Source organism: Phaseolus vulgaris, chromosome 3, assembly GCF_000499845.2.
Source record: "Phaseolus vulgaris cultivar G19833 chromosome 3, P. vulgaris v2.0, whole genome shotgun sequence".
NCBI classification, from domain to species: domain Eukaryota; kingdom Viridiplantae; phylum Streptophyta; class Magnoliopsida; order Fabales; family Fabaceae; genus Phaseolus; species Phaseolus vulgaris.
Window position 1 is genome coordinate 49,887,804 of NC_023757.2, and position 25,918 is coordinate 49,913,721.

The 25,918-nt window shown below is 31.5% G+C and overlaps 4 protein-coding genes across 12 annotated transcripts; 2 read left to right on the forward strand and 2 right to left on the reverse strand.

Annotated features, from left to right (window-relative positions):
* Positions 1-1,576: 1,576 nt before the first annotated feature.
* Positions 1,577-4,639, forward strand: LOC137808437 (cytochrome P450 84A1-like). The gene is made up of 2 exons (XM_068609544.1): positions 1,577-2,596; positions 3,877-4,639. The coding sequence occupies exons 1-2, from the start codon at positions 1,697-1,699 to the stop codon at positions 4,495-4,497; spliced, it is 1,521 nt and encodes a 506-aa protein (XP_068465645.1). The 5' UTR covers positions 1,577-1,696; the 3' UTR covers positions 4,498-4,639.
* Positions 4,640-6,858: 2,219 nt separating this feature from the next.
* On the reverse strand, positions 6,859-11,212 carry LOC137808439 (protein FMP32, mitochondrial-like). The gene is made up of 8 exons (XM_068609546.1): positions 10,924-11,212; positions 10,471-10,728; positions 10,176-10,307; positions 9,975-10,034; positions 7,719-7,795; positions 7,563-7,619; positions 7,391-7,457; positions 6,859-7,311 (listed from the first exon to the last, which is right to left on the reverse strand). Exons 2-8 carry the CDS (start codon positions 10,663-10,665, stop codon positions 7,192-7,194), a joined length of 708 nt encoding a protein of 235 aa, XP_068465647.1. The 5' UTR covers positions 10,666-10,728; positions 10,924-11,212; the 3' UTR covers positions 6,859-7,191.
* A 534-nt stretch (positions 11,213-11,746) lies between these two features.
* On the reverse strand, positions 11,747-18,427 carry LOC137808438 (uncharacterized). The gene is made up of 15 exons (XM_068609545.1): positions 17,970-18,427; positions 17,812-17,893; positions 17,128-17,622; positions 16,666-16,834; positions 16,416-16,568; positions 15,826-15,923; positions 15,539-15,630; positions 15,266-15,336; positions 15,040-15,175; positions 14,254-14,313; positions 14,086-14,168; positions 13,816-13,892; positions 13,659-13,729; positions 12,169-12,226; positions 11,747-12,054 (listed from the first exon to the last, which is right to left on the reverse strand). The coding sequence occupies exons 1-15, from the start codon at positions 18,206-18,208 to the stop codon at positions 11,932-11,934; spliced, it is 2,007 nt and encodes a 668-aa protein (XP_068465646.1). The 5' UTR covers positions 18,209-18,427; the 3' UTR covers positions 11,747-11,931.
* Positions 18,428-21,778: 3,351 nt separating this feature from the next.
* LOC137808440 (protein CHAPERONE-LIKE PROTEIN OF POR1, chloroplastic) lies at positions 21,779-25,521 on the forward strand. Of its 9 annotated transcripts, none has more exons than XM_068609547.1 (5): positions 21,779-21,942; positions 22,794-22,968; positions 23,074-23,177; positions 24,414-24,858; positions 25,047-25,521. In XM_068609547.1, the coding sequence occupies exons 2-5, from the start codon at positions 22,826-22,828 to the stop codon at positions 25,201-25,203; spliced, it is 849 nt and encodes a 282-aa protein (XP_068465648.1). In that variant the 5' UTR covers positions 21,779-21,942; positions 22,794-22,825; the 3' UTR covers positions 25,204-25,521. The 9 variants fall into 9 exon arrangements, with proteins under 9 accessions (XP_068465648.1, XP_068465649.1, XP_068465655.1 ...); XM_068609548.1 differs by having other exon boundaries at positions 21,779-21,906; XM_068609554.1 differs by having other exon boundaries at positions 21,779-21,906; positions 23,110-23,177.
* The last annotated feature ends 397 nt before the right edge of the window (positions 25,522-25,918 follow it).

Sequence of the window (25,918 nt, forward strand, 5' to 3'; positions counted from 1 at the left end):
AAAAGTTAATTTATAATATATAATTGAAAACAATCCTTACCTTTCAACTTGGTTTTTTATATTTAAATATAAAAATAAATTAAGATTAAATTCACTTTTTAATATATATAATTTTGGTTAATAGTTAATTCGATTAAGATGTAATTATGATGATGAACAGATAATATAGTTATAGAATCTGAAAAAGAAAAACACGTTAAATAGCAATAGTAATTTCTGGTGTGTAGTAAATTATGGTTGGAGCACGAATAGTTGTATTAAAATAGTAAAGATAAAAAAACTCCTTTGACGGTTCTATAGCTACCCTATTTGTTTAGGTAGCTTTTATGTTTTGCTAAAGGGCAAAACAAACGTAGTTCATCCTAATTCTACACGTTATGGACATGCAGGTTTGCTAAAGGACTATTCTCTTTCTAACTACTGAAAGTGAAATTAGTACAAATAACGTTTTTTGAGTTTGAAACAAAAGGTTAAAAAATATTTACTTTGATCTAAAAGTATTTTGTGTTACGGATTCCCGTGAACAAAATGAACAAATAATTGGGAGACACTATTGTTTTTCGGAGTACATTTTAAATTCTCCTCACTAAAATCAAAACATACACAAGAAACATGCAAATATATACCAGTTGTAATTATGTTCGGTAATACTTGCTGTACGAACTGGTAAAAAAATAGGTTTCGTCTAATAATATTAACTACTAATAATTTAAATTATAAAATAGTTAAAATCTTTAAAACTAATTATATATTAATTTAAAAATGATTTATTAATAATAAAAACTATTTTAAATATTAATAATTTTTTAATTTTTATAATAATGTCTAATTTAATTAATATAGTAATGGATTATTTTTAGTTTTAAAATTAATTTTTATTTAATAATATTTTTATAATGAAATAATATTATCAGATTTTATTAGATGGAGTTGACATTATGTAATAGTGTGAAATAACACTTCCTAACAGAAGTCATATTGTCATTATAAATGAAATCACTAATTAAGATGTTGATGGTTCCTTATATTTCTTATTCATCATGTTTTGTGGTTAATCATTTTGTTTTATCAGTTATCTCATCATTTAAATATTTTTCTATTAATAAAAAATAATAAAATAAAATGGAACATTTTAGATATGTTGAAATCCTTATTCATCATTGTAATGTTATTTTCCTTCGATATTGATGTACAAAATTATTAGAATTAACTTCGTTATACTCTTGTATTTATAAGGGTATGAAATTAATAACACATGTATTCTCTATTTTATGGAATAATTAAAAATTCATGGCTCCTTCCATTGTTTTTCTTTCAATCAAGAGCATCAAAGGTGGAATATATAATGATTAAAATAAATAAATAATCAAACACCCTTTATAATACATACACCTATCCATGTACTAAAAATAATTATATTTATAAAATACGAAAAATAATAAAGTAACACATGGCAGTGAGATGATTAGATCTCCTTAGGTCATTAGTCTCTGTCTAACTTTAAGTCTAAGTCTCATATATATTATAAATAACTAATAATGATACTTGATAATCTACATTAAATTAGAATTAGAGAAATAAATAACTTTTAATCTCCGCTTATAAAAGAGAGTATGTGGCCTACGTAGAAACAAACACGGGTTTCACAAACTCTTCAAACTTCTTTCATTCCGATCATAAGCAGCAGAGCACAGCCATGGATTTACTCCTACCATTGTTAATAATCCCGTTCACGTTGGTGCTGTGGGTTTTACTGTCTCCAATTCGCACAAAAACGGCGCCGTATCCACCGGGGCCAAAAGGCCTTCCGATCATAGGCAACATCAACATCATGGATCAGCTCACACACAGAGGCTTGGCCAAACTCGCCAAGAAATACGGCGGCGTTTTGCACCTCCGCATCGGCTTCCTCCACACGGTCGCCATTTCAAATGCGGAAGCGGCGCGTGAAGTGCTCCAAGCCCAAGACAACATATTCTCCAACCGCCCTGCCACCGCAGCCATCAGGCACCTAACCTACGACCGCGCCGACATGGCTTTCGCTCACTACGGACCCTTCTGGCGACAGATGCGCAAAATCTGTGTCATCAAACTCTTCAGCCGCAAGCGCGCAGAGTCCTGGAACTCCGTCAGAGACGAAGTCGACACCGTCGTCCGCGCCGTCGCGGCGAACGTGGGCAACCCCGTTAACGTGGGGGAACTGGTGTTTAACCTCACGAAAAACATCACCTACCGCGCCGCTTTCGGGTCCAGTTCCCAACAAGGACAGGAGAAGTTCATTTCAATTATTCAGGAGTTTTCAGTGTTGTTTGGGGCCTTCAATATTGCGGACTTTGTGCCTTGTATCGGGTGGATTGATCCTCAGGGCCTCAACTTGAGACTGGTGCAGGCACGCGCCGCCTTGGATAGCTTCATTGATAAGATAATTGAGGAGCATGTGGAGAAGAAGAGGAGTGGGAAGAGTTGTGAGGATGAAAGTGACATGGTTGATGAGTTGCTGAACTTTTACAGTGAAAATCCCAAATTGAATGAAGAATCAAACGACCTACACACCTCCATCACACTCACCAAAGACAACATCAAAGCCATAATAATGGTATTGTACTTCTATGCCCTTTTAAATCATCTCTTATATTTCTATATAAGAGAAATATATATAGAAAAGTTTTTAAAACTCTTTTTCTAATATTTCATTTTTTACCCACGAAAATATTTTATTTTTCAATGGAGTGGATATTCGTCAACTTTTAAATTCTGTATTTAGTAGTACAGAATGTTTTTTCTATAAATCATGATTTATTAATGATTAAAATGTTTTTTTGAAAATACTTTTTAAATCTTGTTACTTTTAATTATTTGTCATATTTAACTATATGATACAAAAACGATGGTAAAATATTAAGTCTTTTCTTTTTGTAAAAAAAAAATTAGCGAAAAATTAAGTTAAGAAAAATCTTAAAAAAATCTTTTCTGGAAATATAGTTTTTTAAATAATAAACTAAAGGAAAAAGTTTTGTTGATACTCTTCCAAAAAAATAACATATACTTGGCACACCGATTTAATAATATAATAATATATATTAAAATTTTAAGTTTAAAAATAACACAAATATTATTAAAATATTATTATTTAGAGTGTCGTGTATGTTTTTTATTTAATGGTGTCAATCTATCATCATCCTAAATTAAATATGAAAAATATCCATTTTCTATTTCATAGTTTTGAAATTTTATATTTTTTTTAGCAAAGGCTGCCTTGTACCCACATACAGTTTTTTTATGATAAAAAATAACTATTTAATAAGATTTTTGTACATATTATTGTACTTTACTGATAATTAGGGACCACCAAGTGTTTACTGTTCCTAATTTTAACTTTCTGTCTATAATAAAAAAAATCAATAAAATTTAATGTTATTTTAGGGTGTCACACTAGATTAAACAGTCGAAAAGGTTTGGTTTTGAGTAATTTAAAACAATAATTTTTTCTTTTTCTTTTTACATATTCTCTTATTCATTAAAACAAAACAAAAAAGTTAATGCTAAAAATGGTAATTATTATGCATGTAAGGAGTTGGATTTTAGGAAGAATTGATATCACGTTAGCATGAGAGTGTGCATGCATAATTTTCAAAAGAATAAGGCGAAAGCATAGAAGTTCGTTACTATTTCACTTTCAAGTTTTCAACCATAAAAATCAAAAACATAAAACACATACACTCTACAAACTAATAAATTATTATTTTAATTATATTTATTTTAGTTTTTAATTTAGAATATTATTATAATTATTTATTAAATGTGTGTTTTACTATTTGGTTTCAAAATAAACTTTTCCAAACCCAAACAAATAACTGATAACAATTGCACATGCAGGATGTCATGTTCGGAGGGACCGAAACGGTGGCATCAGCAATTGAATGGACGATGACGGAGCTAATGAGAAGCCCAGAAGACCTGCGGCGCGTGCAGCAAGAACTCGCTGACGTGGCGGGTCTGGACCGGCGCGTGGAGGAATCAGACATTGAAAAGCTCGTCTTTCTGAAATGTGTTCTGAAGGAGACGCTGCGGTTGCACCCGCCGATTCCTCTTCTCCTCCACGAGGCGGCGGAGGACGCGGTGGTGTGTGGGTACCACGTGCCGAAGGGGTCGCGGCTGATGATAAACGCGTGGGCCATAGGAAGGGACGGGGACTCGTGGGAGGAGCCGGAAGCGTTCAAGCCGTCGCGTTTTTTGAAGTCTAGCGTGCCCGATTTCAAAGGGAGCAACTTCGAGTTCATTCCGTTCGGGTCGGGTCGGAGATCCTGCCCCGGAATGCAACTGGGTCTTTACGCGCTGGAAGTGGCCGTGGCGCACTTGCTTCACTGCTTCACGTGGGAGTTACCCGATGGGTTGAAACCCAGTGAGTTGGACACGAGTGACGTGTTCGGACTCACCGCGCCCAGGGCGAGTCGACTCGTGGCGATTCCGTCGAAACGTGTGTTATGTCCTCTCTAATGTTTGGTTATGCAAAGAAGAAAAAAAATACCCCAAATGTAAGAATAACGGCTTCTAATGGCCCTACTTTTCTGGATTTCAACTACATATTTCGCATTAAAATTACTATTCAATTCATTTCAAAAAGTTATTATCTCTAAAATATTTTTCATCTACTTTTTCTCTAAGTTTTTTTGAGAGATCCACTCACATTAATGTTACTTTATTTAAATAAAACCACGTCGTGAGAAATAATAAATAATATATAAATACTTATACTATGATTAATCACACTATTGTTAAATTATTTAAACTAAATTTTTCTATAAATAAGTTTAAAGAAAACCTCTTTTTACCATCTTGAAAAACCGGAACAAAAGGAAATTATCGTGCAAAAGTCTGGAAAAACAAATTAGGATTTTATAAGACAAAGATTACAAGAACACTAAATATACAAATAAAATAAAATCGTAAGTTTAAAATTAATATATTAAAGGAGTTATCAATATAACTTTTCTGTTATAACAATTAATTAGAAATGAGTTTAAAAGATATAGAACACCAACGTTAAAAGGATTATACCGTATCTCAAATAGAACTTAATGTTAAGATATATATATATATATATATATATATATATAAAAGTTAACAAATTTAACATATGTGATAGTTTATGACCAAATAATATTGTAAAATAATTTATATTATTTTTTCATTATAAATTGTTTTAAACACAAGTTCTAAAAGTAAGAGTGTTTATACCTGAACTGATAAAAAAATTAATAATCAATCCAAAAAATGTTATCCGTTAAAATTGAATTTTTTATTGATTTGGATTTTTTTAAAATTAAACTTTGATACTTAATCAATCAAAATTGAACCGGATCGAAACTAATTTTTTAAATATTATTATAGTATCTATTATTTCAACAACAAATTATATTATGAGTATGTAAGAGAAAGAATAATGTATTTAATTTCATTCATGCTAATAAATATGCGACAAATTAATAATACAATATGTTTAATAAAGTGGAAAATGCCTAAATATAATATAAAAATTGAACATATAATTTGAACATAAAATTAAACATTATCAGTAATATTATATGAGTAATACGTTGTATTATTTTTGAAAATGTATAATAAGACAACATATTATTCAATTATTTAAATCAATAGTAATTTGAACTCTAATGTATTAAAAATGCTTGAGCCTTCCAAAATTTGAACCTTAGCCACTAAGTTAATGATCTAATATTAAAGGCAGTCATAACACCGTTACCATGTCTCCATCCATCTCATTTTTTTTTAGTATTTTAACTCTTTTAATAACTAAAATTTGTAATACAAACTTGCACATAATATTAAAATACCCTATTTATTTCTTAATAAAAACAGTATATTTAGAAAGATAGAAAATTTCAAACTTTAAATTAAATATTAAAATACATTTTATATAATTTTTAATACACAGTGAATCTGCTTGAAAGTCCCTTCATAATATCACTGTTAGTTTTTTTTTTCTATCATGTTATAAATTAGTCTCATTGGTGATATATTATGTTTATTGATAGTTTTCTATTTTTATATTTGGCAGAAATTAAATATAATATTTCTATCAAATAAATCATCCGTGTGAATAGTTAGTGTTTAATTATTATGCTAATCCATCGAATTTGTTTTTTAATACATATTTACGGTAAAAGTTGAAGTATTTACTTTTGGTATCAATTATTTGTACTTGAACGTAAAAGATATTTTACATCTAAATTTATTTTTCAAGAACTTTTATTAAATAAATTTACAAGTAAAAATAAGTGAGAACTGGAAAATAAAGTAAAAGGAAAATGAAAGAAAAAACAATACAAATCACCTTTTTTTCAAACAACACAAAGATGGTGTGTAGAAACGTTTACCATAGAATCTAATAACACAGAAAACCTTCCATATCTAGATCTACTGAAAATATTTACCATCACCACATAAGTTAAGATTTTTTTTTATTAATACCAATTTAATATAATTGAACAATCGAAATCCTTAAATCAATGGTTTAAAACTCAAAGTTAAAGTTAATTCTATTGACAGGTATGAGCAATTTACCACTATCTGATAATATTTTTCCCTTTTTCTTCCTTCGTGTTAAGTGAAAACACATTGTGCTTATAGCATTATGTATATATATAATACAACTATGACTGAAAGTCGATTGTACAACAATGTCGTGAAATTCAAAAGCAAATTAGAGCATCTCCTTACAAGAGTTATTTATGAATTGAACATTATTTCAATCTAAGTTTTATACATTTAAGTTCAATTTAAGTAATCTAAATACGTGGAACCTAGAATAATAAAATAATATTTTTATTCACAAACAACTTTGAAGATGCTATAAAAATATGCATTTAAATTCTTCCGCTTACGCATTATAATATCCAAGATGCTTGTGTTTGTATTCATACCATATGGCAAATAAATAAACAGAAAGAATATGGAATGGGGCTTAAAAAACAGGCCCAATTCGTGCCTACTTGGAGCTTCTTCCTTTCTGCTCCACTAGTGTACGGACCAAAGCAAAATAAAGGAAAAAGAAAAGGTTGAACTAGTATTGTAATGCAATTGTTTCTCTGAGAGAAGACAGATCTTCAAAGCAGCTAGGTACCCTAGATTCTTTTCCACCTCATTTTTTAAGCTAATTGGAATACAATCAATTTACATCAAAATACGTAACACAGCAAGACCAACAGCAGAGATCGAAACCAGTGTTCCTATGCAGTATTTTATGACATCATATTTGGCTGCTTCCAGCTGTGCTCTTAAAGAATGGATCTCCTGCATATGAATAAGAGCAAAGGGTTTCAGAATGTAAATTACTAAATTGGCAACTTCTAAATGTCACATAATTGCTTACTCTGTCAAGTTTGTTTGTCAAGTTGTTAGTTTCAGCATTCTGATTAGACAATTCATCCCTTATTCTCCTGCATTTTTAGCGACTCATCAGCACTAACAGATGAAAATGGGAATTTCAGTCTAACAAAAGTTCTGTAATCTATGACAATCAACAGTTTATTCTCAACTCTTACCCCCTTTCAAGGTTCAAATCTAATCGCTGCCCAGCAGTGACTTTATCAATCTCATATCTGCATCGCAAATCATGTTATTTTACCATAAAATCGTAACAAAACAAAAGACGACTATAGTTTGATCAAGGCCAGTTGCTAAAATTGATAAAAACATACGTCAACTGATTACGCATCTTCTCTATATCATTCCTAAGCTTCTCAGTCTCATGTTGTAAGAGAGAGAAATGGTGTCCCTGAATTACAAGTTTTTCAGCACATTACAACATCGTCAAACAAAACCAACATCATCAGCATCAGTATAACATTCATTTTGAGGTAAATAAGATTACAAGGATGAAGAAATGTGAAATAAAGACAAAGAAAAACGGTTCCTAACTTCCTAATATAAAATGAATGCACTCCCAGCATAAATGTTTCAACAAAATGCAACAGAAACAATCATAAATGCTTAGCATGTAATTTGCCAGCACATGAATTATGATCCAACCATTTGAATTACTCCCCTAAAAAACATATAAGTACCACGAATTTACGGGGCATGAGTTCGACCTTTCCATTTGGAAAAAAAAAACAAGTGCCATAAGGTTTTTCGTTTTCACTTTCAATCACAAAAATGCCACATTTCCAATTAGTAAATAATGTTTTCATTGTTTCCTATCCTCTACACAAATATTTGGAAACAAGAAACAAAATTAAAATAACATAGATATTTTGTAATTAAAGTGAAAACAAAGAACAAAAAACTAAAAAGATGATATTTTCTCAACCAAACATTTTAGAAATTAATCTTATGTTTTGTTTTCCCATTATTAAATGAGATAAACCTGGAGGAGGATGACAATCGTTATCCTATCATTGTTGTCAAATTCTCATGTGAACTCAAACTCTTACAAATTTATGATTCAAAGTAGAAAAATGAATTAAATCGCCATCAAACTAATTTGGATAAATCCATATAAAAACTCAAATACTTTAATCAAGAAACAAGTCTATTATTTCAAAATCAAATGAATTTTTGCACGATATTGACTCCAAAGTGACTGTTCTATACAGCTCAAGCATTGTTTTTTAAGCCAACATAAATATAACATTTTCTAAGGGCTCAAATGATTTGAAGAAATTAACTCTTTTCAAATGTTTTTACTTAAAGAACTTATGTTTTTATGAATCTATAGATTATGTGATTATTTATGTAGTTTGATATTATGTAGTAATAATTACTATCACATACTACTGTGAGTCGGTACTTCGCTTTATTATGGAATTGAAATTTTGAATCATTGCATTGTGTCATTAATAGAATTTTTATATTATCTTTCAACCATATAAGTCAAGTCTTTAGAATCTTTACCAGTTTAAATATACTCTCAAGTTCGATAACCTTGCTTCCTACCACTGCGAGAAACACATGAATAATTTCAAGAAAACATAGAGCCCATTTAATTTAAAGATTTTCAAATATATAGGTTAACCGGACAAAAGGATTTAACAAGTTTATCTTAACCAAAAAACACTACAAAACGGACATCTAAATATCATAAATAACCATTTAATAAACAATAGATACTTAGTATATCATCTTTCTTTTCTGTTTCTAAATTAAAATTTGTGCTTACTTTCATCCTTAGCATTTTATAACAGTATTCAACAAACACCGTATGTTAGCAAGCTTCCCCACAGAGGTTTGAACATGTCATTGACTATCTTATGCAGCAAAGTTAATAACTAAAATAAATATAACATCATCATGAAATGTGACAACATACTACCAGATCATAAGTTTCTATTAAATCCCAAAATTGAAGTGCTTCTAGAAATCCAACAACTCATTGATCATGACCACACCAATTAAAAGAGGGACTAAGAAAGTACATTATGCTATGGATGCTAGACGCAACTGAGAAGATCATCTACAAAGAAAAATTGAGGAAAGAAGAAGAAAAGAAAAGAAAGTGAAGTGTCGGCCTCAAGAGAGAAGCATAGTGAAGAAAGTACGTGAGCAACTTAATCTTATATCTTCATTCTAATTACTTTCAGCTTCAGAGAACATGATCAAACAATGCCATACGCATGTTTTATTGCTGCATTAGAACAAAGACAACAATGGCCACTTCTCATTCCTAATAATGGAGAAGCAGGATGCACATATTCACCAAGACATTTTGGAGGATCCAGGCTCAACGTTTTATCAGTAAGTAAATGTAAAAGGTACTTTTCATCCGGAGTTATTATAATCCACGGAAGTCAAATTTATGGCAGTAAAACAGGATGCTGGCAATGAATATAAGCACTATACCAAATACATTCTTCAACCCTACCACCTTAACTACCGGTAGAACCAGGGCATAAGACCACATGCACCAAAATCATAACCCTCAAAGTTTACAAAACATCAACATATTTAAGAAATACCTGTAAGCTCTGCACCTCTGCTTTAAACTTGGACAGATTGGATTCTTGCATCATCTCAGTCTTCAAAAGAAAATTGACCGAAACAGCTTATATTAGTACCAATTGTACCGTTATGAAATTTATAAAACTGACAAGGGACAATGTGAAGGCGGATTTTAAATCCACAAAACAAGGATTATAGTTGGCACTAAGGGGTCTTACTTTCTGCATTTCTCCTTTAGATACTAACGACTGAGACACATTTTCGAGACTGTCATTCAAAACTTCGGTTATGGCAGCGGTTATTGCCTCAGCTTGTTTCGAGGGTACTCCTTCCCCCTCTAGTCTTCTAACCTATACGCCAAAAAAAAATAAAAAAATTAAGCAAACAAATCAAGCCAATAAATTGAAGCAAACAATTTGCAACATGGCAATTCACTAACCCTTGTTCGGAATTGCAAATAAAAGTGAATTCCAAACAAGGGAAACAAATGAGAGGGAAAATGTAAATTATTACAAGGGCTAAGGTGTCAACGAGAAACAAGTGTTTTCCGTTAGATTTCACCAATTGAGAAAAATGTCTTGTCCCCGAAACAGGAAATGGATGGAATATTGCTCTTTCGAACGACGACGACGACGAGACTTGGGATTTGAAACCCCCAAAAGCTCCGATCCCAGATAACTGCCATACCCGCTTACGAACCGCGGCCATTTCTGATTCCACGAACAAACCCCAAAAGTCGCACAACAATTTTCAGCCTTCGCAGCAAGTAATCTACAAATCGAACAAAGCACAGATTTATATCGCACGAAGAGAGCACATAAGTTTGTAAAAAAATCACGTTTCTTATTTCTCTCTCTTTAATCCTTGTTTTTTCAGTAATGGGAATGAAAGGGTGTGAAAGAATGTTAAAAGAAAAGGAAAAGGTAAAGATTGATCGGCCTGGGGAAGTGTGAAATGGACGGTTACCTCAAGCAATGACCAATGGGAGGAGGAGAATGAGAGAGAAGCTGCTCCACCTCGTTAATCAGTGTTGTTGCAGTGATGAGTCATCAAATCGAAGACACGAATACTAATGGTGCTCGTCAACAAAAGGAGTTGCTTTGCTACTATCAAAGGCAAGCAAAAAACGGAACGAATCTCTTGGGGGTTCACCACACCATCCCTTTCCCTTTCTTCAACTGCAGACACTGAACGCGTTACGACAATCACAATTTCAACTTATTTTCTAATACGGATTTTGATTTATCGGTTTCTCAAAAATAAAAATTTGGTTGAAATTTCATATTTAGAGTTTAATGTATTGATTTTAAGATCATTTTCTTAATCTTTAATACTCTAGTTAATTGCACATGCACCAAAAATAAAATGAACCACGTTATCAGTTAATTTTATACCTTAATTTTGATTTGTCTATAAAACCTTACGTCGTAGCTGTATATAAAAAATAATACAAGGGACTTTTATCATTAGGGAATTTTATTTAGGGAAGCTGCTATCAGAAACACCTTTCAGAAAACTACAGAAAGCTGTTGTTTTTCATTATTTTATTGTATAATAATGACAACAAAATTTAAGTTTACTACTATACAAACTTTTTAAACTCTGTTAAGCCAATCCTAATGGGTTGCTTTTGTTATCCATTATTAAATCCTATTTTGCACCTTTTAATTTTAATTGAAATTTGTTTTGAGACCCATGCACTTCGTGCTGTTTTCTATAGTAACAAACAGGTAATATTATTAGGTCCAGAATGCGATGAAGAATAAGATTAAATGGCAAGAAACCAACATCCAAGTTAAAATATACCCAATTTCTTTATAAAAAAAAGTAACATAAATAGAACTTTTTACATTTGAAACTAAAAAAAGTAATACATCCTTATAGTAATGCTAATACAGAAATAAATTTCATGCATAACTTCTGAATAATGTCAAACTTTTAAGTGTATGCAAGAAAAGCACCCTCATGAAAGGTTCACTGTATGCAAGAAATGTTGTTATATACAGGATAATATGTATCCAATTGAAGTTGGTCTAAGATCCTTGGGGTAGCCCACAGATAAGACGAATGGCCTTCAATGTGATCTGTCACATCCACCTGCAAACCAAGAACAGACGCACATTCTCTTAAAACATAAATATTCATAACTTATGAATGCAACTTAGAAAACTAGTTCTGTATGTCAGCAAAGAGGATGAAGAAGCATCTTACATTTTGGATCCCAGGAATATCGACAGGTTGGATTCCAGCTAATCCTTTCGTAAGTAGACTGCTCAAATTTAAAAAAATATAATGCTAAATAATTATTTTTTATTTGTGTCTATTAAAATCAATTCTTCTAAATTAAATTGTTTTACATGTTCCTAAAAGAATGGCAAATAATCACTAACACTGCGAACTACACAGGTCAGCTACACATAATAAGTAGAAAATTTCTCGTGATATGGCTGAAAGTAACACCTCATCTCCAAAAGCAATTGTCCCATATGCACCTATTGTTCAAGTTGTGTCACCTATTCATTTCCTATATGATACTTAAGTCATAGTTATCAATGAAATATCTATTCCATACAACTAAAAATAATTTATAATTTTTTATTTAGACAATCTAACAAATATAATTTTAATTTGGATCCGCACAATTACAATTATATATTTATTATGTTTTAAGAATTTTTACACATTTTTAAATATATATTTATCTCGCACCATATCCTCTTATGTTCAAAATAAGCATATCACTACATCATAGGCAATGAGTCTACTACCACACACAAAAAGGTTTATGCCTTGTTTGGATTAGGAAGTGGGTTTGAGGGAGTAGATTTGAGATGATTCGAAGGAAATGTGTGAAGAAAATGAGATTGTTTGGATTAAGGTAAATAAAATAGAAAGTGTAGAAAAAGTTTATGAAAATTTGTGAGTGATGGGATGCATCTGATTGAAATTATATTTTTCTAATTGATAAAATTATAAATTTACAAATTTACTTTTATATTTAAAAATTATTAAAAAAATTAATTGGATTGATTTATTTATAAATTAAATAACTTTATTATTTTTATCTTTATCTTTTATAATTAATATAATTATTATATAAATATATTTTTTTATTTAAATATATTTATTATTATTATTATTGTTTATATTTATACTTATAAATAATTAATTATGTTATTTTATAATAAATATTTTTTTACAGTTTTAATTATATTTTTATATTTGAATTATAATCTTATTTTAAATAAAAATAATAATTTTAGTTTAAAATAAATAAAAAAACTAACCTAAGCTATAAAGCAACTTTTGTGGCAATTCTTTCTTACCACAGAAAGTTTTAAGCAGACAACCTTTTTTTTTTCGTGTTTTATTTAATATCTTGTTTTTCATGTTTTACTCTCAAACAATAAATCTTCTCCTTTCCGCTCCCAAAAACAAACGGAGCCTTAATGTGAAGATGACGACAATCCACAAAAAGACATACTTGAAGAGGCATCAATGAATACTTACCAACTTCCACTTCAGGTATAAACATACAGACCAAAACATTGGACGATGGGCTATGTAGTGTGAAACTTCTTCTCACGTACAAAAAGTTATGCAATTTCATGATATTGGTTTCTTTTATCAAGTTAATAGGTATCACGGCCAACTTGAAATACATAACTTTGCATACATTTAACAATTATATCTCAAGATACCTGGCACGGAAGGCAAGTCCAAGCATCCAGTCATTCCTCGAATAAGCATTTACAAATCTTCCTGCTACCATCTATAGAATACCGTGATGTTAGAAAAGATTTATTCTCATTATACGGATGAGAAAGTTGTACTAAGAAAATTAAATGCCCCACAAACCTTTCGAGCTGCTTCCCAGTTCTCGTCCTTGATTGGGATGGGTGCTCCAAGAAGTACAACTCTTTCTACTAGTTCAGCTGCCAATAAATAAAAGTGACAAGGTAACTTCATTCAATGAATAAAGATGGCTAGAGTATACCAAGGACGTAACATTATATGCATCCGTCACTAGAATCAATAAATGAATAAAAGAACAGGAAATGATCTCATGTGTAGTAAAATAATCTAAACACATCAAGGATGAACAAAGGAAAGGGAGGAAATACCTACCACTGTTTTCAGTTTTAGCCAAACACTGTAAGCACTTAAAAATAACCCTCGCCCCTAGTGAGTAACCTATAAGTGTCACGGGCCTGAAATTCAAACATCGATAAGAATACATCCATCTACAATTTTCTTGGAGCGGGAGTAAAAGTAACTCTGGAATTCGTCAAATACCTATTTCCCTGCAGTCCTTTTAACAATACTTCAGCAAGCAACTTACCAGCTTTGTTTGATCTGAAAATCAAGACTAACTCAGCATGTAGATCCAAAAGTAATCAAAGAAAGGAAACTGATCATGACAAATTTTTCATTGAGATTGTGAAGCCATCACATTAACAAAACCTTTTATCAAGAAAAAAAAAGCACTAGATACTCCTTGACATGCCAAATCAAAACCACCTTGACATCAGCTTTCAGCTTTGCATATTAATGATCAATTAAATTGACACTTTAAAAATACAAGTTAAAACATAATGAAACTAAACTTGAACATGATGATCAAACAACAATTCAATCCTCAAATAATAATTTTCTAATATCTTTAGTGGTGAAAAAAGTGAGGGGCAACTTTAAATTCCTCAGAAATTTAAGTTAGTCCCAGGCAGCCGTCAGATACCAGGACCCAGTTATTCAACAGATTAACTCACTAATACCACAATCCAACAAAAACAGTTGAAACCTTGAACTGAAAATTAGAACACTGATATTAAATGTGATATGTTGTTTAAAAAATTCACCTTATCCATATATTTATAACAACACTCTAGGATCAGTAACTTTAATAGTCCAAATAGTACAAACATAGCCAAAACAATAAGAATCATAATTCCTGATATTTTAACCATTTAGCAAATTGAATTGCATTCATGATATTCAGTAACAAAAGAAACAGGAAGAAGCTTCTTCTCCCCGCTACCAAGCAATGTTGTATTCTAGACAGAATCGGGAAACAAAATACACCTGCTTATAGCAATTGTCCATTTACTGTCTATAAAATCGGTTGCTGCAAGTAATGCAGCTGGCCAAGCCAAAGCAGTTAAGAGTGAACTCAAAACAGTCATCATAGCCCCTCGTTTCATCAGCTCCATCGCAAGTCCTGATGCAAGTCACAGCAATATAAACATCATTCAAAGAGGTACTTATGTAATAATAACAGTTTTATTAGAATCCTAAATCCCAAACTCACTTGAAGTAAGCCAATCTTGAATTGCAGTGCTCACAGCAATCAGATTCTTGGACTCCCACTGCAGCGCATACCTAACTTTAGGCAACATAACAAGAAAGGTCATTTCTGTTGGCAAGGATGGTCACTGTCAATCATAAGAATAATAACACTACAGTTTCAAGATAAACTAAACTAAAAATACAAGCTGATTTCAATAGAACAGTGTAATTTTCTATCAACATCAAGCTTTCTAAGGTGTCCTTGACCATTGAAGGGCAATATTCACTATTGTACCTCTCCAAGTTGTCATTACATCCTTCCCAAGGCCTTATAAAATCTTCCTTCTCAAAGACAAATCCAGAGACTAAGATCTCAACCCCTAGCCTCTGCAAGCAGAAGTTCAACAAGAAACTAATTTAAAAAAATAACCAGGTACAGATGTATTGTTTGATATATAAGAAAGGTGGGACAAAGTTCATACAAATGCACACAGAAACATAGTTACAGAAACATAGTTCATAACTCAATTTAAGCAAGTGAAGTCACAAGAAAACAGGAACATGAAAGATATAAAAACCTACGCCTTGGTTATGGTTTTCTCCAATAGCCTTGAATTCAAACTCATCAACTCCCCCAACTCTCCTAGCCATTTTGCTTCCAGTAAGTCCAGCTCCTGCAGCTGGAAGAAGTAGAACAAAGAGATACATAAAAAATTTCATTGTTTAAAAAAGGAATTTGACTGATACAAAAAAGTATAAAGAACTGCAAGATCAATGAATCAATTGCCCTACACATTGACACTTTCATCACAATAATAATAATATTATTATTTGTTAACAGATAAGGAACCAGCGTTGTGTACTTTGAAGAAATCAAATGTACTGTCATCACAAAACAGGATATATCAGATATTATATGGGCCTGCATCACTCCTCCAGTTAGTTACAATCTAAAGTAAACACAAACTCTCATGTAAAATTTGTATTTATGGCAATCTAAGAGGAAGTTATCTTATTTAAGCAGATAGTGTAAGCATGTAAATGGATAATTACAACAACAAAAAGCCTTAAACTACAAACTAAACTTTAAAAAAAATGAGAGAAAGGATGCCATAGAAACGGGATATGATCGAATTCTAGGAAATCTAATCACATTATAGGCAAATATAAACCTCCAAATGATGCAGCAACAGCAACAGAACCAGCAACTGTTCCTGCAGCACTAGCGGCTGCAGCAAATCCACTTGCTCCAATTACAGGGATCAGAGTACCCAATGTTGGAGCCAAAGCACCTAGACCTGCTGCAATGGCTGGTGCAGCTAACCCTGTTGAATGAAAACAAACATATTTTCTAAAAAGCTAATTCATGTGGAAATTCTATATTCCATAATACAGTTACAAAAGATAACATGGTCTGCATACCACCAGTAATAGCCAACAAAGTTCCACCAGTTATTGCTGCAGCACCAATTATACCACCCCGCTTCAATTTAGCCCACTTGCTTTCTTTTGGTTGAGTTTCTTCTTTCTTTGATTCTTGTGCCTTAATAAAAGCCATCGCAGAACAAGCAGCCATGGTCTCAATGGCCTCCTACAAAAACCAATACTCGTCTTAATCATTAAAGATACAGGACCAGTGAATATGAGAGATTCAAATAACTGACAATACAACGCAATTTTATAACATACAAACATTTACAATCACATTCAACTTGAATTCCAGTAGCTTAGAAATCAAGGCAAACATATAGGCAATGTTCACCACAATCCAGCATACAAAGTCAGAAGCCAAGGCACTCATCTAACGATTCCCAACATAAGACAAGTTATTTACCAATCAGGCAATCATATAAAGTTCCATTCTAAAAATTTCATCAAACAAACCATTTTCATCCACTTGACATCAAGCCATGTTGCGAGCAACCGCAGAGCCACACGATGTCGAGCATCATAGCCCTTCCTTCTCTGCCCGATATCTTCACCTAAATTTGACAAACAAGCAGACAGTAGTTCATACAGAACTGTCACCTTCCTCTGATCACTCAGCATCATTACTTCCTCATTTGGTCTATCATCAATCTTCCAACTAACAGACCCATGCTGTGGCTCTTCAGAGTCAACTATAGGAGCAATATCCATTACCTTCTGAACTTCGAAATGATCATCTACCTTTTCATCAAGAGGCTGAACCTCACCAATTGAGAACTTCTCACGACATTGATTCTCATATTCGCGAAGCATCTCCCTTTTAGACTCGGAAGACTCCAAGTTTTGCTGCATTTCATGTGTGATACCATCAACTGCACTTGACAAAGCAAGTTCTTGATCTAACGTTTGAGAAGAACCATCGTCCAATTCTTGTGAAAGTAACCTCAAGAACTGTAACATTCAAATGCATATTATTTTCTATTAGCAATATATCAAAATGAAAAAAAATGCCAGTTACACGCTGTCTAACAAACGATTTCCACCACAAGTTCTACTGTTAATTGAAACTCTTTAGAAATCAACAGAATCACTAATGCGTAATTTCCTTACGAATGAGAACGAACAAGTAGTGAAACGTACCGGTCCCACGTGATGCGTAGCGGAAGAAGAACCAGCGGTTTCCTCTAGTCCAAGCCACGCAGCGGAATCAATTTCAAGAAACCTGTTCAAATTCGGATTCATATTCAGAGATTCAAAATAACTATCAGGATTTTCCCTGAATTAGAATTAACACGTACTTAAAAACGGGGCGGAGCAAACCCGAATTGTTGTGGACCCAAAGATCCGGGTCCTCGGAGACCGAGTCGCTGCTGGAGCTACTACTGGTTCGCTGCTCGGATTCCTCCGTAACGGGTAACGGCAACGGGTTGGTTTGATTGAGTTGAGCCTCGTGCAGTGCCAGGCCAAACAATGCGCCGGCAGCGTACCTCTGCGTCGGCGACAAAAGCGACGGCGCCGTCGTCGTGGGTTCCGCCATGTGCGGTGCGATGATTGCGAAGATGAAGTATCGTTTTCTTCTTAGGAAGGGTTATCTGAGAGAGAAAGAGGAATCGACGTCGTTTGGAGGTGAAGGGAAATGAAAATGGGGAACATGTGTGTGCGCTTCAAGGAAAGACGAAACCAAAGAGGTTTAATATGTTTGCATTTTTAACTTCGTCGTGTGGGGTGACGTGGCGCACCGGACCTTTTCAGAATCTGAACTATGTATCAATGCCGGATAAATATAGTGTTTTTTTTTATAATTTAATAATTCAATATTATTAAAAAAAAAGTAAAAAAAAAACTCGAGCACACAAAAAAAAAAAGGTCAACCTTGTGTATATCGATATAATTTCTTACTTTTTAAATAGGTGAAATTTGATAAAAAAAAATATAAATAGAGATATTCAGTTAATTCAGTTTTTAATATGGATTATATTGAATATTCTGAAAATATTTTTTTATTCTTAATGGGTTTATTAAACTCTTGTAAAATTACTTCTCATAAACAACTATTGGTGACCCTCTGAAAAAACAATAATTAGAGACTCGGAAGAAAAAAAAAGTGTATATAAAGATGTAACATCTTTTTACAAAGTGAAATCATGTTAAAATTCAATTTTATAACTATGATATACATTATGCCATGGAATATAGATATGGAAAATATCACATATTTTATCATTTATCTTACATCATACTTGAATGAATCATTGGTTATTTAGATTTAGACTTGCTTTACCATTAATAGTTGAATAATTATGCCTCGTATATATATGAGGTATATTGACTAAAGGATGAAGTGTAGGTAGTATAAGTATCATCTTGTAAGCATATAAAGAAATATATTCAAAAAAAATACTAGAAATTTATAATTAATTCTTTTAACTGGATTAAACAAACATACACAAAAGAAGATAACAAAATCATTTAAATAAAATCTATATAAAATGCTATGATTCTTATATAATAAATGTAATACTTGATATAATGCACACATTAGACAAAAGATATGTACACATATATAAATTGTAACATAATATTTTAATTTTACCCAAGAAAGTGCTTTTAAAACATGATCTTTATATAATAGATACTTTTAAAAAAAATAATTAAATATGTATATCTTCATAGTCCAAAAAAGGAGAGGTTTATATGAAAAATCTATATATGCCTAATAATGCCTTCAAAATATTCATTGACATTTATTCATGTATTAAATTCTATCATAACAAACCAAATAATCATTGACTTTTTAACATTAAATCTGTATACAACTAAATATGGTGAACACAATTTGACACAAGACAAAAAAAAAAAAAAACTTATAAAATTCATATTATAGTATGATATATTAGAAAACTAACACCTTATTCAATCAAACACTTTGATCTCTAAATAGATAAAAAAAAATCAAAGATCAATGTAAGTTCATTACAATTGATAATTGTATATCTACAAATATTTTATGTTTGTAATAATTTTTCCTCAACTTCTTAACATATGATGTCTTAAATTATATAATTTAGATAATTAGTGAGTAAGGAGATTTTTTGTTATATTGAAAGTTTTATTACTTAATAATCACAAATACGATCAAGATCAACACGTCATCCATGCATATGCGACTTAACCAATCTAATTCTAACATAATAATATCATATATAAATAAAAATATAATATTTGAAACCATTTATAATAATTATAACACATGAAACTACTTCCACACATATAAAATCATAACAAAGTTCATTAGTTGAGTGATTTACACTTAAGAGATATAAAATCATAACAAAGTTCATTAGTTGAGTGATTTACTCTTAAAATAATTCTTAGCTCACTAATTTATTTTAGCTAGACGAATTTTATTTTATTTGGCTTACTCACCTAAATTCATTGAGAAAATGGTTATTAGTTGGACGAATTTAGTTTAAAACATACCTTAACTTTATGACTGAGATTTTATCTCTAAACAAATTATACAAACCAACCGTTTTACAAAATTTACTAAAATTAATTTCAAATCCAAATTAACGCATTCACATAATTCTAATAAATATCGATTAATACATATAAAGTATAAATTTCATGTAATGACTAGTATTATTCAAACGAGGTAATACAACCTAAATTCAAGTGAAAAATCAACAATTCCAGATAAAAGATAATTTAATCCAATCATATTCCATTTAAATAATTATTTCTAACTACGTAGTAACAAGTCTTAAACTTCAATACTAATATGTTTTTCAATCCAAATTTTATATATTTCAACTTAATATGGCTACCTAAAACATAAGTATCCATTTAAAATCAAACCTTCAAGTTTAACAATAATAACAATATATATAGCAAATAAATGGGAAGATATAATTTTTTTATTTTTATTTTGTTTAAAATTAAATTAAATTATCGTGTCCTCATCTTTTATCATCTAAAAGAGATAAGAGTTAAAGTTAAAATTTAAGACTAAAAACGATTACTTTATGGAAAATAAAGAAAGAAAAGAGAGAAAATAGTAGAAAAAAATGAGACTTTTAACTTATAGATCCAACCATAGTTGTGAGTTATGAAAAAGATTAGCCCAAGTAACTATTGTATTGATTTAGAAGAGAAAACCATTTTATTCAATTATTTCGATTTTCTTAAATGATAATTCATTCAATTGGTTTAAGTAAAAAAATTATATAATTTAAATTGGTTTTATTGAAATTCATTTTTATTTTTATTTATTCTTACTTTTTAAACATCAAGATGCATAATCTATAACAAATATATATAAAAGGGATTTTTTTTACATATTTCATTTTCTAATTTTATCCTTTATAATATTAAAATATAATAAATTCAATAATTATTTATTTTAAATTAAAAAATTTAGAAAAAATGAATTTGAAAATAAAACAAAGAATCCAATTTCAATTTTACTTTTTAAATAACTACTTTTTTTTAAAATTCAAATAATTCTTCCTAATCAACTACACAATAACAAAATTACATACAACAAACTTAAAAAATTATTTTTCTATAATTATTTTTAATAAAAATATTTTGTATAATTTAATAGTAAAAATAGTCTAGATTTCATTTACACGTCATTACATAATTAGTAATAGTATACAGTTTTAAATATACACTGCATCAATGTTTTTTTATACAAACATATAATTATATGCATGCATTACTCAAATAATTAATAAATTGTTTAAATTAAATAGATTCTTATAGAAAGCCATAAGTTACATGATGACGATGCAAAGATAATGTAATAAATAAAAATATAAACACAAGTAATTTTAAAAATTACTTAAACGTTTTTAGTTAGGAGTGAGTTTTGATTTTGGTTTCTTAATTTTTATTTATTTTTACTGTTTAAAATTGCAGTAAGAGTGTAATGAAAAATGAAGTTAGTGTGTTGTTATTGTCATTTTTCTTTTAATAATGTTTCTTTTGACACTTTTTTTTTTAATTTTTATTTTACAATTTTTTTAATAATAAAATAAATAATTTTTTAAAAGAAAATAATAATATTATTGGTGGTGAAGTTAAGAGTTTCTTTTTCACAGTTGTTGTTACTGTTATTGATTTTCATAAAATTGTGTGGAACAGGGTTTTGGTCTTCTCCTAATTCTCCCCTCTCTCTTCTCGTTCCCATTGCTATCCGTTGCCCCTTTCATTTTCTTACACCTTTCAGTGGTAACGAGCGTATCAACTTCTTCTTTCGATTCAATTGTATGTAATATGCAATAGTTTTTTGTTGTTTTCTCATTAACTTAATCCCTCTGTTCTGGAATACTATTTGATGATGCTTATTTCTTTTTTTGAACGGTTCTTACAACGTTCTAGTCTGTGCCCAATTGCGCCGGTATTAAAGTTCAATTTTTTCTGTCTCTCCTTACAGTCCCTGAGGTGGCTGCACCTATTTTTATGATTGTTCTTTTTGTTATAATGAACTCCAGTTGTAGTGGCATGAAGGTTTTAAATTGAGCTTGAAATTGCGGAAAACTGATGGTAAATGATTAAATGTGGCCGGAGTTGCGATTGGGGAGATTTTGGAATCAAAACCTCTGGTTGCAACTTAGTATGACACTAGGGTGGTCTGCCCTAGTTGGTGTATGGTGGTAGTAATAGGTGTATATTATCTCGTCTTTTTGTGGTTAAATACTAGATGTGCTGAAGTTGATGCATGGTAGTAGTAATAGATGTGTGGAATTGTTACCTTGGTAGTGCTGAAGTTTCAATGTGGATAATAAGATGATTAAAGGTGTTTATACTGAACAACTCGAACTAAGTTTTTTAGTTTATGACAGTTAAGTTGGGTCTACTAATCCCTCGAGAAAAAGGGGGAAATGGTGATATATATAATCAGAAAATTATAAATTTAGAGACTAAGTTTAGGAATCTAACAATTAGTGGATTAATTATATTATGATAGCAATTGGTTTGTATCTGTAATATGCTTATAATTGTCTTTTTATATACTGCAATCTTTGTCCATAGATTTTGATTTTCTTGTCTATTTTTTTTTCTTTGGACATTGAAATATCAAGTTGTGTTCTCAATTTCTCACAAAGCATAAACAGGTAGGTCATATTCCCAGAGGATTTTAGTAACAATGACTGCATCTGGGTTGAGTGGCTGTCCCTCAAGATGTCCCCAGCTACCTTTTAGTCGCCTAGGATCACGCCATGTTCGGGTTATGGCTTTCTCTGTGGCTGGGAAATCCAAACAAGGAATGGAGTTTCTCCAGGTTAAAAGGTACACTATTAATCATCACCTCATGAGTTTGAAAATTCATGCAAGGTTCATAGCAAGTTAAATGGATAAACAGTTTTTTATTTTCCTCACCTTTTCACTTTACAGAACAAGTTATTTTTCTCCTTTATTAAAATGCAATAGACGACGAGTTCAGTTGATCAAAAGTGCCATGGATGCTTCATTTGGTGATATGGCTAATGATTCTGCTGGTAACATTTCTTTCTTGAAGAAGCTCTATCCTTATGTTTTATGATGTAGAAAATTTCACTGCTAGGGCATTGATAATGTAAACTGATTTGTTAGGTGCTTGGTAAATGGTACTTTTTCCTCAAGCAATACATTAGTAAAATAAAACTTAATTGAAAATGATTATGTGATCATCGTGGATGTTTGGTCCTCTCTGAGTGCTAGGCTGGGAATTTAAGCACATTGTTCATAGCTCTTGGGGTGTTTTTGAGAACTGGAACTGGAATGTGATATAAATGTTAGTGGTACCCTACCAGCTGGGGAGGCTAGGTGAACTAACTGAATGCTAGGCTGGGAATTTAAGCACATTGTTCATAGGTCTTGGGGTATTTTTGAGAACTAGAACTGGAATGTGATATAAATAGAGTGACACCTTATCTGCTGGGGAGGCTAGGTGGACTAACTGTAGGAGATTGAAGGTGGACTAACTGAATGCTAGGCTGGGAATCTAAGCACATTGTTCATAACTCTTGGGGTGGTTTTGGGAACTGGAACTGGAACTGAAGTGTGATATAAATGGAGTGGTACCCTACCAGCTGGGGAGGCTAGGTGTGGACTAACTGAATGAGATTGAAGGTGGACTAACTGTAGGAGATTGAAGGTGGAAACTGTTTTTCATTCTTTTGATTTCGAGGGTACAATTTTTTTTTTCTTTTAGTTTATTAATTGGTTTATCGGTAATAGATTATGCTTTACTGTTTGGCCAGAATGGATATTTCCCTTCTTTCCCAAGCCCCCACCTTTCTTGTTGAAAACTGAAAGATATTAGTTGCTAGTTTGATGGATTTCATTGTAATGAATTTTTTCATTAATTATTTTCCACCTAAAGCGTATGAAACTTGAATCTCTTACAAAAAAAGCCATTAGGGTTTTAAATAGCGTGCCATAGTGGTGGAGCAGTTGGGAGAAGCCCCTGCAGAGGGGCAATAGCAAAGTGGTTTATTGTAGTGGGTGTAGCACACGAAATAGTGGCACGCTGTAGTGGTTCCAGAAAGCCCTTTGAACAGAGAAATTAGAACTTTTTTGGGGAGGGTGTTTTTGGGATTTCAATTTCCAAAATGAAATCTTCAGCTGTAATAGTACGTGGTAGATGCTATATCTTTTTTGGGTTCATCCGCTATCCAGGATTTAAAACTATGAAACCAATAATATATTATTGCGTAGGTTATCATTTTACTGATGATTTGCTGCAAATGCAGCTGTTTTTCCAAGAATTAATGTGAAGGACCCATATAAACGACTTGGAATAAGCAGGGAAGCTTCTGAAGATGAGATTCAAGGAGCAAGAAACTTCCTGATTCAAAAATATGCGGGACACAAGCCAAGTGTAGATGCTATTGAATCAGCGCATGACAAAATAATCATGCAGAAGTTCTATGAACGGAAAAACCCAAAAATTGACATTAAGAAGAAAATGAGGGAAGTTAATCAATCCAAAATTGTTCAAACTGTCAGAGGAAGATTTCAAACTCCATCCACAAAATTCATTATAAAAACATCACTAGCATTCTTGGTACTTGGAATTTTAACTGTCCTCTTTCCAACTGAGGAAGGGCCAACTCTTCAGGTAGCAATATCTCTGATTGCCACAATGTACTTTCTATATGAGCGGCTGAAGAGCAAGATTCGAACTTTACTATATGGGTACGTACACAAATGCGTTTTGTTCTTTCAAATGTTATTCTCTGTTAGCTCATCATATGTTATTTTTTCATTTAGAAACATCACATTGCCATGGTGTGACATTCTGATGTTGATTTCATTGTGCCTATCTCTAGAATTTTATTCATCTGTGGTTTTTCTTCTTATATAACGTGATGCTTTGATGCAAGGTTTGGAGCCTTTGCTATTTCGTGGCTGTTGGGAACCTTCTTGATGGTGTCAGTAATTCCTCCTATTACCATACTTAAGGGACCAAGGGCATTTGAAGTGATCTCATCATTGATTACATATGTTTTATTATGGGTTTCATCGACCTATGTTAGGTGAAGAGGGTTTAAGGCAGAAGACCAGTTTTTGCAGTGGAAGTTCACAAAATATTATGGCTTACCTTATTCAGTGTTCAAATTATAGCTCAAAGGAAAAAAAATGAAATTCCTTATTTTGTTGATGAGCTGTTTTTTTTTCTAGATTCAATATTTCAATGAGCCAAGGAACTGGAGTTTTTTAGACACGGAAATGAGTGCGTTTTGTTCAGTATGGCATGAAAGTTTTAGCTTTCATCAAATTGACATATATCTCCTTCAAAGAGATCTTTGTCCCCTTGAACGAGTCTATCTAACGTGATTCGAATTACTTGTGATCTAATGTAATTTCTAGGGATCAAGGGTCTAAAAAATGTTTACATGCATTAATGTTGTTATTCAGAACTGTGTGACCAAAGCTTTTCTGATATAATATAATACATAACCAGTTTTCTTTCTATATAAATAAAAACAAAATTCTTACAAACACAGTCATGCCCTGCAAGCAAGTTCATTTCCCAAAATGCTACTAATGACATTTCAGTCTTGGTAGTAAAAATAATATTAATCTTAGGCCATGCTTGGTGGTTATAGTTATAAGTTTTGAAACTTTGAACTTCTGATCATTTTTTGAATTATATCAATTTTAATTGTTACTTTTTTCGACTTTTATCATTTTAAGTGTTATCTTTTGCGTTTATCTGATTTTCACATTTTTAATTTTCATCATTTTATCCTTT

Bases quoted from the DNA above. Each gene is read 5' to 3' on its own strand.
- LOC137808440 (XM_068609547.1), top strand. From the start codon at position 22,826: ATGACTGCATCTGGGTTGAGTGGCTGTCCCTCAAGATGTCCCCAGCTA. The intron at 23,178-24,413 runs GTAACATTTCTT...CTGCAAATGCAG, and splicing joins TATGGCTAATGATTCTGCTG to CTGTTTTTCCAAGAATTAAT. The intron at 24,859-25,046 runs GTACGTACACAA...CTTTGATGCAAG, and splicing joins ATTCGAACTTTACTATATGG to GTTTGGAGCCTTTGCTATTT.
- LOC137808439 (XM_068609546.1), bottom strand. From the start codon at position 10,665: ATGGCCGCGGTTCGTAAGCGGGTATGGCAGTTATCTGGGATCGGAGCT. The intron at 7,620-7,718 runs GTATGTTTTTAT...TTTGCGATGCAG, and splicing joins AAGATGCGTAATCAGTTGAC to ATATGAGATTGATAAAGTCA. The intron at 7,458-7,562 runs GTAAGAGTTGAG...CTAAAAATGCAG, and splicing joins GATTTGAACCTTGAAAGGGG to GAGAATAAGGGATGAATTGT.
- LOC137808437 (XM_068609544.1), top strand. From the start codon at position 1,697: ATGGATTTACTCCTACCATTGTTAATAATCCCGTTCACGTTGGTGCTG. The intron at 2,597-3,876 runs GTATTGTACTTC...TTGCACATGCAG, and splicing joins ACATCAAAGCCATAATAATG to GATGTCATGTTCGGAGGGAC.
- LOC137808438 (XM_068609545.1), bottom strand. From the start codon at position 18,208: ATGGCGGAACCCACGACGACGGCGCCGTCGCTTTTGTCGCCGACGCAG. The intron at 17,894-17,969 runs GTACGTGTTAAT...GAATTTGAACAG, and splicing joins TTGCTCCGCCCCGTTTTTAA to GTTTCTTGAAATTGATTCCG. The intron at 17,623-17,811 runs GTACGTTTCACT...TGAATGTTACAG, and splicing joins CTACGCATCACGTGGGACCG to TTCTTGAGGTTACTTTCACA.